General features: G+C 36.3%; 3 protein-coding genes across 8 annotated transcripts; all 3 read right to left on the reverse strand.

The window, feature by feature from the left end:
* Window positions 1-216: 216 nt before the first annotated feature.
* Window positions 217-1,279, reverse strand: LOC18023177 (putative gamma-glutamylcyclotransferase At3g02910). The gene has a single exon (XM_006408301.2). It carries the CDS (start codon window positions 1,105-1,107, stop codon window positions 541-543), a length of 567 nt encoding a protein of 188 aa, XP_006408364.1. The 5' UTR covers window positions 1,108-1,279; the 3' UTR covers window positions 217-540.
* Window positions 1,280-3,488: 2,209 nt separating this feature from the next.
* LOC18023478 (dnAJ-like protein slr0093) lies at window positions 3,489-5,641 on the reverse strand. Of its 3 annotated transcripts, none has more exons than XM_006408302.2 (7): window positions 5,347-5,641; window positions 4,913-4,990; window positions 4,745-4,820; window positions 4,503-4,576; window positions 4,356-4,429; window positions 3,952-3,998; window positions 3,489-3,841 (listed from the first exon to the last, which is right to left on the reverse strand). In XM_006408302.2, the coding sequence occupies exons 1-6, from the start codon at window positions 5,404-5,406 to the stop codon at window positions 3,956-3,958; spliced, it is 405 nt and encodes a 134-aa protein (XP_006408365.1). In that variant the 5' UTR covers window positions 5,407-5,641; the 3' UTR covers window positions 3,489-3,841; window positions 3,952-3,955. The 3 variants fall into 3 exon arrangements, with proteins under 3 accessions (XP_006408365.1, XP_006408366.1, XP_024015343.1); XM_006408303.2 differs by having other exon boundaries at window positions 3,941-3,998; XM_024159575.1 differs by lacking the exon at window positions 4,913-4,990.
* A 288-nt stretch (window positions 5,642-5,929) lies between these two features.
* Window positions 5,930-10,910, reverse strand: LOC18023479. 4 transcript variants are annotated; one of them, XM_024159835.1, is made up of 11 exons: window positions 10,784-10,910; window positions 10,334-10,392; window positions 9,185-9,865; window positions 8,936-9,021; window positions 8,648-8,742; window positions 8,262-8,537; window positions 7,736-8,152; window positions 6,929-7,625; window positions 6,616-6,846; window positions 6,306-6,434; window positions 5,930-6,153 (listed from the first exon to the last, which is right to left on the reverse strand). In XM_024159835.1, the coding sequence occupies exons 2-11, from the start codon at window positions 10,334-10,336 to the stop codon at window positions 6,057-6,059; spliced, it is 2,712 nt and encodes a 903-aa protein (XP_024015603.1). In that variant the 5' UTR covers window positions 10,337-10,392; window positions 10,784-10,910; the 3' UTR covers window positions 5,930-6,056. The 4 variants fall into 4 exon arrangements, with proteins under 4 accessions (XP_024015603.1, XP_024015604.1, XP_024015605.1 ...); XM_024159836.1 differs by having other exon boundaries at window positions 6,929-7,622; window positions 10,679-10,893; XM_024159837.1 differs by having other exon boundaries at window positions 6,310-6,434; window positions 10,679-10,893.
* Window positions 10,911-11,725: the final 815 nt, after the last annotated feature.

Consider the following 11,725-nt stretch of genomic DNA (forward strand, 5'->3'; position numbering starts at 1 on the left):
ACGAGATCTTTGAAATACGTAATCTTTTACTTCATATGAAAATACAAATGGTAGAATTAAAAAATTGACATTCAAATAATTGGGTTCATAGAATATTATTAAATTTGGAATAGTTCCGTAGGGTCCCGAGAGTTTAAAAGATACTGTCATTTTTTTATCTCCAACAATTATTAAAAAAAAAGGTTGATACAAATTTTAATTGTAACTTTTGTGATGGAACAATATATGTTTTATTGATAAATAAACAAACAAAGATTAGATTCGGATACGAGATTTAAAGCATCACCTGAATCTAAAGAACTAACGATAACAAAAGTAAAACAAGTGCAGCCTAAAACTTATTTGACTTATTTAAAGATGGAATCATATATGTTTTACATCCAACAATCACATAAGCTAATCAAAATGTTCATCGATAGCAAAAACGGTTGTACGGATAGGATGGATCAGTGGGACCCTAAGAATAGGTGAAAGTGAAACTATGCGGCTTTTCCTTCTTAGATTGTTCGTTTTGGTTTTCCCGTGTGGGAAAATGAAAAATCAGTCACATGGAGAAGAAACGAAAATACGGATATGGTCCAAGAAGCTAAGATGCTGAGGCCGATCGTTACGCTTGACATATCCACGCGCTTCGTTTTCCGTGTACGCGCCGAACGATCTCCCTCGATTCCTCTCCCAAAGCTCTTCCTCGTAGCTCTTGTGCGCGTAATACGCCTCCACCACGCACGACGACGACGGCTCTGTTGTTTTCAGATCTCCTCCCTCTTCCTCCTCCGTCGTGTCGAGGCGGATCTGTTGCCGGACGTAATGGCCGCGACTGATCCCTTCGAGCTCGTCGAGACGCGAGAGACCGCGAGGAGAAACCGCGTAAAGCTCTCCGGTGACACGATGACCCGATCCAGGCTTGTTGAGGAGGAAAGGGACTCGGTAGGGTCCGCAGACGAGCGGATATTGTTCTAGGGTTTGGTAAACTCCTTTGAAAGAGGCGTCGCCAGATCGGATCAGATCTTGCATCAGGACGTGGTTGGAGAATCCTCTCTTCAGAGTTCCGTACGTGAAGACGAGCGTCGTCTTCGTGGTCGCTGTCGCCATTGTTTCGTGGCCCATTGCTGAGAACAAAAATTAAGAGGAATTTGGATAGGGAAGGAGAAAGAGATCTAAGGAGAATTTTCTACGGTTGGTGTGAGAAATTGGAATCAGAATCGAAGAGAGAGAGATTGAAATATTGGAATCTCTGATTTTTAGGGGCGTGAAATTTGCGTTAAGCCGATGACGCGTTTATATAGTAGTGGATTTCGTCTGCTGAGTTTATTATTTTATTTTATTAATGGTTTTCTTCTTTAATTGTGTTTCTTTAATGGTTTCTCTAATTTTGTTTTCTCTTGTTAGAAAATAATTAAAAGTATAAAAATTAATAACCATTGTTTTTGATTATTCAGAAAATTGATCAATCTACATGTCTAAGAAAATAACTGATTGTCACTATTTTTTAACATAAACATGCTATATATTTTCTGTGGATGAGATTATAATTACATTCTCTAAGTGTTTTCTGTGTAGTTTGAAAAACTTGGTTACTCATAGTTCATCATTTCTGATCTATAAATACCAATAATCTATAGATGTATAATATATCAAACAGTTTTCATAAATTTATCGGCTATTAAGAATATTTTCATCATTTATCTTGCTTGATATTATACATGGATGATAGATCGATCCTATGGGAAACTTTTTGGACACCAAATTGTTATGTGAATGACACAAGTGATGACCCAAGTTGTAATTTTACCAATTATGTATATGAAAATGTGAAATTAGAATATTATGAGAGGAGGTCCACTCGGCTCACTAAATGGACAAAAGTACAGGAAACGTCGTATCATATACATCATACAACATATAATATGATAAGCTTGACGAAAAATATATCTTTGTCGTAATTTTAAATTTTCATTTTATTTCTTTAACCTATTCTTCTTTTGGGGCGTATAAAACAAAAATAGAACAATAATTGGCGTGAGGTGTTGTGTTTGGTATTACGTGTAGATGCGGAATGTAGCAGCACCACACATTACAGCCAAGTTGCCATTCTTTTTTAAATCTTTTATTTGAAAATTTTATTTCCATTCTCTTATTTAAACAAATCAACCTTTTCAATTCCCGTTATTTAAAAAAAAAAACACAATTTAGAACAAATAATAATATCATTATTGATAGGGTGGATGTTTAATTTGCTCACTCAAATATACATATAGAAACACATTTATTGGATTTTTCTTTGATTTTCGAAATTTATGATGAATTATTGGGAATGTTTTAAGAGTAGAAAAACGTACCTATTCGCATGAATGAAAGAAATCAAGAATACTCGGTTTGGTTGACAAAGCGAAGACGAAGAGATGAAGGATGAAGATGATTAGACAATGACAAACACACAACAAAAGCTGATGCTTTTTTGTTTTATTCCCTTTGGATTTTTGTTCCGTGGCTGTAGTACAATTGCACCGTACTTCTTTTTACCCACCCTGAAAAATTCGCTTTAACTTTAATTAATACTACTTTTAAAAGCTGAAAAGTAAGTAAATTAAAATAACCACTTGGTACAAAGTAAATCAAAGGTACTTTGTTAATTCAGCTTTTTTAACATAATGCAGCCTGGCTGATTAGACTAATCTGTCCGCAATCTGATTCATTTTCACTTTTTTCTTTTCTTCGTTTGTTTTTTCTTTCTTTTATTCCATTTTTTAAAACTTCAAAACATCAAACATTGAATCAAGAATGAAATTGATAATCAGGTGTTTAATGCTTGTATGTAAACTTTTGTAATTTTATTTTGACTGAGATACCGAGTCTAAACTAATGTATTGTGTAAACTGTTTTTACGGGTTTCCTATAATTCAAGAACAGTTTTGTGAAATATTAAGGGGTTGCTTGGGTATAATTATTTTCATGTAAAAGCACAATGGAACAAACAAACAAAAAAAAACAGAGTCTGAACTGTGAAGCACATTCAATGGTGGACACAAAGCATGACTCATCTAAACTTTTGAGCACATTCAATGGATGAAGTGACGATGAACATAAAAGTTGCTATAGAAACCTTTACACATTTCGTTTAGTGATTAATCATTTCATTCTGCTATTCTTTTTCTGAAACCATGTTTTTATATACTCTTTGTAGTTTATAATAAATGTTGTTTCACAATGCCGATTTTAAGTTTTCATTTGTAGGAGTAATCGTTAAATGTATTAATCCGAGAAATATACTTGTTTATCATATTTTTTAATTATTATTATGATTTCTTCTGATTTGCGTAAAAAAAAATCTTTAAACGATATTTCAACTGAAAACTTGAAATTTTGGTATTGATTCCGTGCCAGGATAAAACTAAAAGTCAAAACATAGCTTAATTCTAAACATGAGCAATGTAAGATATATGTTTCCTCTGTTTTAAGCAGAGCTACAGAACCTACAACAGATAAGCACCAAAAGTTGAAGCTTTTATCGTCGTTTCACTTTAGTTTATGTCATGTGACCCATGAATGATATAATACAACACAATAAAGGCTTTAATCAAAATCTCTGAAGGTTAGCATTGTCCAGACACAATGTTGCTTTCTTATTGTAGCATCATCAAATTTTCAAATACGTACAACATTTAACATACTGCAAAAGCTGTCATATCGTCGAATGGGGAGGACATAAGGCACAAACCTATCTGTGTGCCAGCTTCTTGTATAAATCCGGAGAGACGGACTAATAATGCCTTTGGAGTTTCAGAGCAAATGTTACATAGCTCTGTTTCTGCTTCAGTTTCTACAGAGCAGTAGTATTCTCCTGCAGAAGAAACGTGACAGAATTGCATTAGCTATTGACTGGCAATGGAGTTAATGAGCGGAAGAGGATAGTCGGTTTAGCGCAAAACAAGAAGTAAACCGGATCGAAACCTTGCTAATCTGTCTTGTTATTATTGCCTTCTCCCAATTGTTGTGTCCTGCGATTTTCACGAGTTAGAAAAGACCGTGTTTTTCAGAGTTTCACTGCTATGATTGTTTGGTTTTGTTTGGTAATTTTAGTTTCCGGTTTATTCGTGGGTTCGAGACTAAACAATAACCGAGTTCAGATTTAATTCAGTCTAGGATATAGGAAAAAAATAACTTACAAAATACTACTATTTCAACCTTATTGAATGTCTGGTTTGATGAACTTACAAAATACTACATTCAGGTTTTTGATTTCTTCTTTCGGTTATAAAAAAAATGATAAAACTGATCAGGCCACAAGCAAATTTCGGTTTGGTCTTGATATTTAAGCAAACCGGAAAAAAATGTGGAGTTTTGAAGAGAGGTACCATGGTGATGAGGAGTGACTGATGCCCAGTCCATTGCAAGTGAGTATCATTCCCTTAAATCTTGCGAGATATTCCTGCGCGTTTAAATATCTCAAAATACTTATAACGCGAACGATATTCGAAAGCTCAAAGCAACATTATCCATACCCGCAAAGTATACTTGTGAATTTCGTAAATACCGGTCATATCATACTCAAAACGTAAAGCAGGATCCATTAGCACTGCAATAATAAGAGAGAGAGAGAAACGCAAAATCGAATGAATGAGGTAATCGCCTTAACAAAGTTTTGGTAACTAAGTCGAAGGTATATGCTGCATAGTATCGACAACATACTACATTATTAATAATATCAAATCAAACTGAACCTATTTTATGCAAAAGGCGTTACCATTGTAAGCTTCATTTATCTCCTGAAATTTTGAAGTAGCCACAGTATCACCATTGTGCTTATCAGGATGCCACTTCTGCATATGGCAAGAATCTCCATTTCACTTTACTAACCAAGTTTCCATCTAAACCAAACTTACTGATATATTTTAGTTTTTTGTTTACTAACCAAAGCAAGCTTCCGATAATTTAGTTTGATCATCTCCTCAGTTCCATCATAATCAACTTCTAGAATCTTATAGTAATCCTTCATTAAAAAATATGAGTAAAATCAGATTTATAGTAATAAATCACATAAATTTTCCAGAAACGATCAACTGATTTAAAAGAGTGGAAGCCAGTTCCAATTCAAGAAGCTATAAAAACACAAACTTGCAAAAGACTAAAGTAACATAAGAACAAAGAATCACCTAAATTAAACAAAACCAAACCTTTCAACAATCTAATAAACAACGAATCATCTCTGAACCTCATTTCATGAATATATACAGAAAAAATCTAAACTTTTACATCACAACAAGATTGAATCAAAGAAACAATGATAGTGGAATCAAACGCAGTGATCATCAGTGATAGAAGAAAAAAAAACCCAAATTTTTGTACCTTGGGAGAATTGTTATCTTCCATCTGATGCAGAGACGAACAGAGGAAGAATATCTTCATACATCTTCTAGCTGAAGAATAAAAGCACTAACACGGAAAAAAGGATTGCAGATTTTCTTCTTTTTTTCCCTCGGAAAAATCAAATTAATGGCAGAGAAAATACTGAAATATTATTCCCCTAGAAAAAATGTGGAATTTCAACAGAAAAATATCAATCGAATCTGTGGTTTTGCTTTGATCTTTTTTTCTTCTTTGGTTTTCTTTTTCTTTACGATGAGAAGAAGAGACTTTTTGACTTTAAGTTTTGGCCTTTGGGGGTAATGTTCAAGATTAGATAGCCGATAGCATGAAGAGGCAACCGCCTATACTAAGTTTGACCAATCCGGTTTACCGTTGATTTCACTTTTGGTCGGGTTTGCAATAATTTATAGTAATAATAGGTTATTTAAAATTATCTTCGATTAACACATTTTACAGTTGACGTAATTGTTATATACAGTAGTACAATATCTGATGTTAAATGGTTATGGTTTATGTCATATGATAAAAGATTCAAATCTGCATGTGATCAACTGATCATGGTGAGATATATGGTTACTTTAACTATGTGGTTATATGTTCTAGTTAAAATGATTATGGTTATAATCGAGTGCTTTCCTCTCTCCTGCCGTTCATTACAAAAAAAAAAAAAAACAGTTTTTATAAGACGATCATGAGTTGATCAAGTGCCTCGTCTCTTGGGTGGCATAGAACATTTCTCTTTTTTTCCTCGAAATACACCCCAAAGGAAAAAAAACATGTTCCAACCTGCAAATACAATGGATAGAGAGACATAAGCAACAGACTTGGTACAGATTAAAACAGGGTCTTACATACAGAAGTTCAGCTCTACTGAGAACAGTGAAACTTGCCAAAAAAAAACGCATGTTCACGATGTGAAAGAGTTTTCGTTAACATACTTACGTTGGCAGTTCTGAGGAAGCTGATTGGACGCAAAAATCAAAAGCTCAACACCCTCGAGGTTTCCTTTTAGCGCTACATCTTTCTGGATCATGTTATCTACCAGGGGCTTATAATTTTTTTCATAACTGTGTGACACGCAACAATTTATATATTTCGTCAGCGAATTAGGATCCTATCATCTATGTTTGTTAGATGAATAAAACATTGAAGCCTGATTTGAAATTTAGACAAGAATAAATTACTGAAGCCACCAAAACACAAGAAACCATGCGAAATAAAAATAATAACACAATTATATGCAGATACCTCTCATTGTCCTTAGGAAAGAAGAAAAGAGCCACATGGTCTTCCTTAACACCTATATCTTGAAACTGTGCAGGCCATGTACTTAGCCTGGGTACTTCATTCAAAATGACTTTTACTGGAAATTGGTTCACCAATTCAACAACCTTAGGTGATGCTAATGTTGATAGATATGCTTGCATTCCACAATACATTGCTGATAGATTTCTGTTTTTCTGCACCTCCATGTCCCCTCTGGTCAAAGGAAACAGAAGGTTTATCTACAAGCATTAAAACCCAGAAAAGATATATTCATAAAAAGGAATAAAAGCCATACTGCCAAATGTATTCATGCTCTGGGATGGCTGAGGTTGTCGGCAGAGCAGATGGGGCAACCACAGGCAAATCTCTCATGACCGGTTTTACAGAAGTTAAATGAACCACAGTCTCTGCAGATTGGGAAGCAGCCATTGCATCAGCATCAGAGAGTGTAAACTGCTTTCCATTTACTGCAACCGTCTGCTTGTGTGTCCGTATATTTGGATGCCCTCCTTGCAATCCCACAGGCCAATCTCTCACGACCGGCACCTTCGAGGGAAAGTTTTGAATAGTCTTATCACAACTAGAATCCACATTAGACACTGAAGGCAAATCAGATTGCTCCAATCCTCTGTTCTTGCCAAAGCTAGGTTTTCTCCGCAGAGCAGCATCAACCGCTGCTCGCAACCTATTGCCCTTATTTATATCCTCCCTAATATTTCGTGTGGTAGAGAGATTGCTTCCAGAGGCACATGACGACTCAGAGGGTTCTGCATTCTGACCTTTTTGAGATGGCAGGCCTTTAGAACCAGATAACAGGTCAGACCTTTGGCAATTACCAACAGCGTCTTTGCTTTTCTCCCCCGCCTCTCTGAATTCCCTCGACCGGGATAAACCATCAACATCTGCCAGTTCATCCTTACGTTTGGCTTCACTTGATATTTGCTCACTTGAACTGGACTTTGATATCTTTTCATTTGTAGATGTATCCCCTACTGCATAGGTAAGAAATAAATTCCTGGGAGTCAACCATGATATCTTTAAACGCAGCAAATCTTTTACTAACAGAACAAAAAACCGATAACAGTAACAGTTGAAATTGTACCAGAAGCAACTATATCTTCTAGACGGTTTTGACTTCGGTGTCTGGCTTGCTTTTTCAAGCTACCTTGCTTACCATCAGACTGCATCCCCTGCAAATCACGTGCATTGTTTGCATATGAAATGGACGAATGGCCACGTGAGATTAGCTGCTGATCGACTGTGGATGCTGAAGGGTTAGCTTCTGTACTTCGATCTTTCAGTTGCTTCGAACCTTTTACTTTTGAGTCCTTGCAACTAGAGCTCCCAACGCCTATACATCTAGCTGACGTTGATTTGCCTACAATTCTGGAAAACCCCTCCTTTACAAGGGAAGCATTTTCTTTCCCAATTTTCTGTCGTAGAAGCATATCATCATCCACTGGTCTCACCTTTGGTCTAGAGCTCGAAGAATTAAACGAATTGGACTTGATGAAGGAGCCTGTACAAACAGAAAACAAGATCATTATCTACCTGCAAAAATCACCAGATGTACGAGAAACTAGATGACGAAGACCTGCGTTTGAGAGAATTTTTATCATATATCCTACCTTTAGGGGACTGGAGCTGTGAGTCAGTAGATCGTGTGCTTTCTGTGTCATCACTAAAGTGGCTATTGAAGGATGGGTGATGAGATAGCTTTCTCGTTGTCTTCTCTAAGCCCTTAAATGATGTTTCCCGAGATAAAGCGGACAATCTGGGAGGAACAGGTCTCTTGGGTGACCCTGTTGGAGCCTCAACTGCCTGTCTTTTTGCATTTGGAGCTACCTCAAGTTTATCTATGTGCCTTTTTCCGGAACTCTGAGTATTCAAATTTACCCCAGTTTCTGCATGTTTCAACTAAAGTTGGTTAGATAAAAAAGGAAAAACCAAGTTCACGACCAAGTTCCGCTAATATTTTGAACGAATTTCATGTTGGTAAATTATTCAGCTTTACCTGTCTTCTTCGTTTCTGCTTCCTCAGCAAGCTTGCATTCTTCACAAAGCCAATCACCCTCGGGAACTTTTTTAAGCACTACCCGCATGCAATAGCTGAGCAAAAGAAAACACAACTATATCATTGGCACACAAAAAATACTGCTGCTTTATTAATTATAGGATATTCCAATCAAATTTCACTAATACTATCCTGAACGGCAATTAGCCATTAGTTCAGAAAGACGGGGTACCCCGGACTCCAAAAAGTACTTAATCTTTCCTTTCCCATGAACATAAGGAACCTTACGTGTGTTCTGCACCATCACTGCATCTGCTGCAGATAGCAAGTAAATCCTCACGACCTGCATCTCCACAAATGTCACAGACTTTTACCTGCTCAAAACAGAGAGAACATTTCTTAAATTTTTGGTCACTAGGAGATGAAAGTAAATATTGCAACAAAAAGAAACAGAAGCAAAAGTCCAGCCACAACAAAATAGATGTGTTCTCTAATTCTGCCTAAAATGACTGTATGAGATAAAACAGCATTACTTACATCAAATTCCAGCATTTCAGAATCCGCACTCTCACACTCAGACATAGGTGATGTGTTTGGTTCCTCTGCTATATTAAAGGCACTATTTTCTCCCGGATTCCCAACCATCCCACTTTGATCTGAATGCGTAGAACTTTCATTTATACAATTTTTCTTGTCTTCCTTATTCTCTGTTCCTGGCTTTTCTTTGACTTTTCCCGGCCCTGAAATGTTTCTCGCTTGGTGGTCAGATAACAAACTATGTGAAGTCTGCGACTTCACTTCCTTTGGAAGAGCATTCCATGAGTCTCCCTTCATAGAATCTTGACCTTTGCGAGACCAATCTAGATTTGGGCCATCAGACATATCAGGAAATCTTATCATTTCGTTACTCTCAGCATTCTCGGAGGAGGTATCATGACGGGAATTAAGCCGATTGCTCGCCTCACTAGCAGTGTTCTGTGAACTGCCGAGAGCATTAACCCGAGAAGAAGGCAAAAGATCGTCCTCGTTGAAAGAACACTGGCTCACCACTACACCATGGGAGTTTTCATCTGATGACTCGTCTGACTTTGAACCGGTGAAGCCCGCGTTACGATGCATGCAAGATGAACAAGGAGCAGAGCAGACATTACAAGTTCCAAACTCTATTTTAGAACGACCTCTCCGACCCATGGAGCGAATACCAGCTCTTCTATCAGCCTTCAGGCATAACATAGAGAGGATGTTAGAAGTAAAAAGAAGCAGATTGACAGGAAAAAATTAAGGAATTCTCTTTTTAAACAATATCAGTGAAATAAAATCAGCATTAAAGGGAAAATGTAAGGAGACATAATTTCATACTTTTTTTTTTTTTTTGATTTTTGTTGCTAAGAGGTCAAACCAAAAAAAAAAAAAAAAAAAGTGGCATTGGACAACAAGGAAACTTCCATTTTTATATTGCATCCACGAAGCATTTTCTATGTGAAGTTTTGAGGTAAAATCGAGTCCTCCATGTGAGCGGTTTCCTAAACTACAACTAAACATCCCCAGGGAAGATTCTTAATGCAATCCACAAAAAACAATACAGATTATCCTCTGTTCTTAGACCATCCTTAAGCAAGAACATGCCACAAAATCGTTAACACAAAAAAAAAAAAAGATAACTCCAGAGTCTCCAGATAATCTTACCATGTACAACAAAACTGATGAGCACGACTCGCAAATCGATTTCTAGTCCGCTAGTTCAACTGTGAAGAAAAGAACAAATGGCATCATTAAGAGCTGCAAAATAATCAACAACAAACCCATATGCTTTAATCATGCTTTTTAACAACATTAAGCGTAGAAGAAGATACAAATTGAGCACAAATCCTAGCGAAGCCCCAAGGAAATGACATAATCCCTCCAACTAATTCACAGTTGAAAGTATCTAGTGACCAATTTCTGGATAGAAAAACACCAGAAAACAAGGAATTTAAAGATAATCAAGCGAATTTGCCTCTAAGAAATCCCAAAACCAGAAATTAAGATTACATTGTTCAGGTCTCAAAATCATATTCCTCAACATTTGCATATCCGCAATCATCTTAATCACCATCACCATGCGCCAATCAAGATTTTATCTAAACCTTAACTCACCATCTCTCGATTTTGGCTCTCCAACTCCTACAGTCAAACCCTAGTTACACTACAATCCAGATTCGATTCCTCTTATCTCTCTCTCTCTCTTTCTCCCTCTCTCCCTCTCTCTCTCTCTCGATTTTCCTCGTCATATACACAGAAAAGCTGCTATTAAATAGCCACCCAGGATTTATATCTACACGTAGATATGTACGGACATATACGCACGCAAAATTTTATATATATATATATATATATATACTACATTACTAATGTACACGAATATTTGTTGGATTAAACACGCAAGGTTTAAGAGCTTTTAAAACGTGCTTAACAACATCTTTACAGTGATTAATATTTCACCTTCAACCCCATAGAAATGAAAGCACCTCTGTGATTTCAGTATTCTGCACATAATTATACAACACGAATACAGCAATTTTATCCTCGCGTCAAATAACATTTGAATTAATTGCTGATTTGGTTATCTTATTTGAAAGTTTATTTTTTTCTTCTCAATTATCTTGAAGTCGGGAAAACTTTCAGGCCATGCGTTGACGTTCAAATATTAGACCAAGGAAATTATGAAATTGCCATTTTGAGATCAACCCAACATAAAATATGTCATCTCGTCATGCATTCTTTTCGGCCGCTCAGCCCAAATATTATGGGCTTTACACACCGATTTAAACGTAGCTGGCAGCAATATTCTAGGCCAGCCCATTAAGCCTTTTGAGAAACTTTGACGTAGTGGGAATTTAGATGGTGTTTTGATATCAATCCAATGCCATTTAAATTTTTAACTAAAGAGAAAAAAAAACAGATACTGTAATACGAAAAATAATATCCAAGAAACTAAGAAAGTGTGGGTGTTAGGCGACTTCAACCATATCGATTCCACTTTGACAATTTTTATAGAATATGATACTATTGATGTGATTGATACGAGTTCAAAAAATA

The sequence above is a fragment of the Eutrema salsugineum genome, unplaced genomic scaffold (genome assembly GCF_000478725.1).
Source record: "Eutrema salsugineum unplaced genomic scaffold, Eutsalg1_0 scaffold_13, whole genome shotgun sequence".
Lineage (NCBI taxonomy): Eukaryota > Viridiplantae > Streptophyta > Magnoliopsida > Brassicales > Brassicaceae > Eutrema > Eutrema salsugineum.

Coding starts and splice junctions, on each gene's coding strand:
- LOC18023177 (XM_006408301.2), bottom strand. CDS start 1,107: ATGGGCCACGAAACAATGGCGACAGCGACCACGAAGACGACGCTCGTC.
- LOC18023479 (XM_024159835.1), bottom strand. Junction 9,022..9,184: donor CTGAAATGCTGGAATTTGAT/GTAAGTAATGCT, acceptor TGTTTTGAGCAG/GTAAAAGTCTGTGACATTTG. Junction 8,743..8,935: donor AGTGATGGTGCAGAACACAC/GTAAGGTTCCTT, acceptor TCTTTTGCTCAG/CTATTGCATGCGGGTAGTGC.
- LOC18023478 (XM_006408302.2), bottom strand. CDS start 5,406: ATGAAGATATTCTTCCTCTGTTCGTCTCTGCATCAGATGGAAGATAAC. Junction 4,991..5,346: donor AAGATAACAATTCTCCCAAG/GTACAAAAATTT, acceptor TTTTTAATGAAG/GATTACTATAAGATTCTAGA. Junction 4,430..4,502: donor TTCACAAGTATACTTTGCGG/GTATGGATAATG, acceptor TTAAACGCGCAG/GAATATCTCGCAAGATTTAA.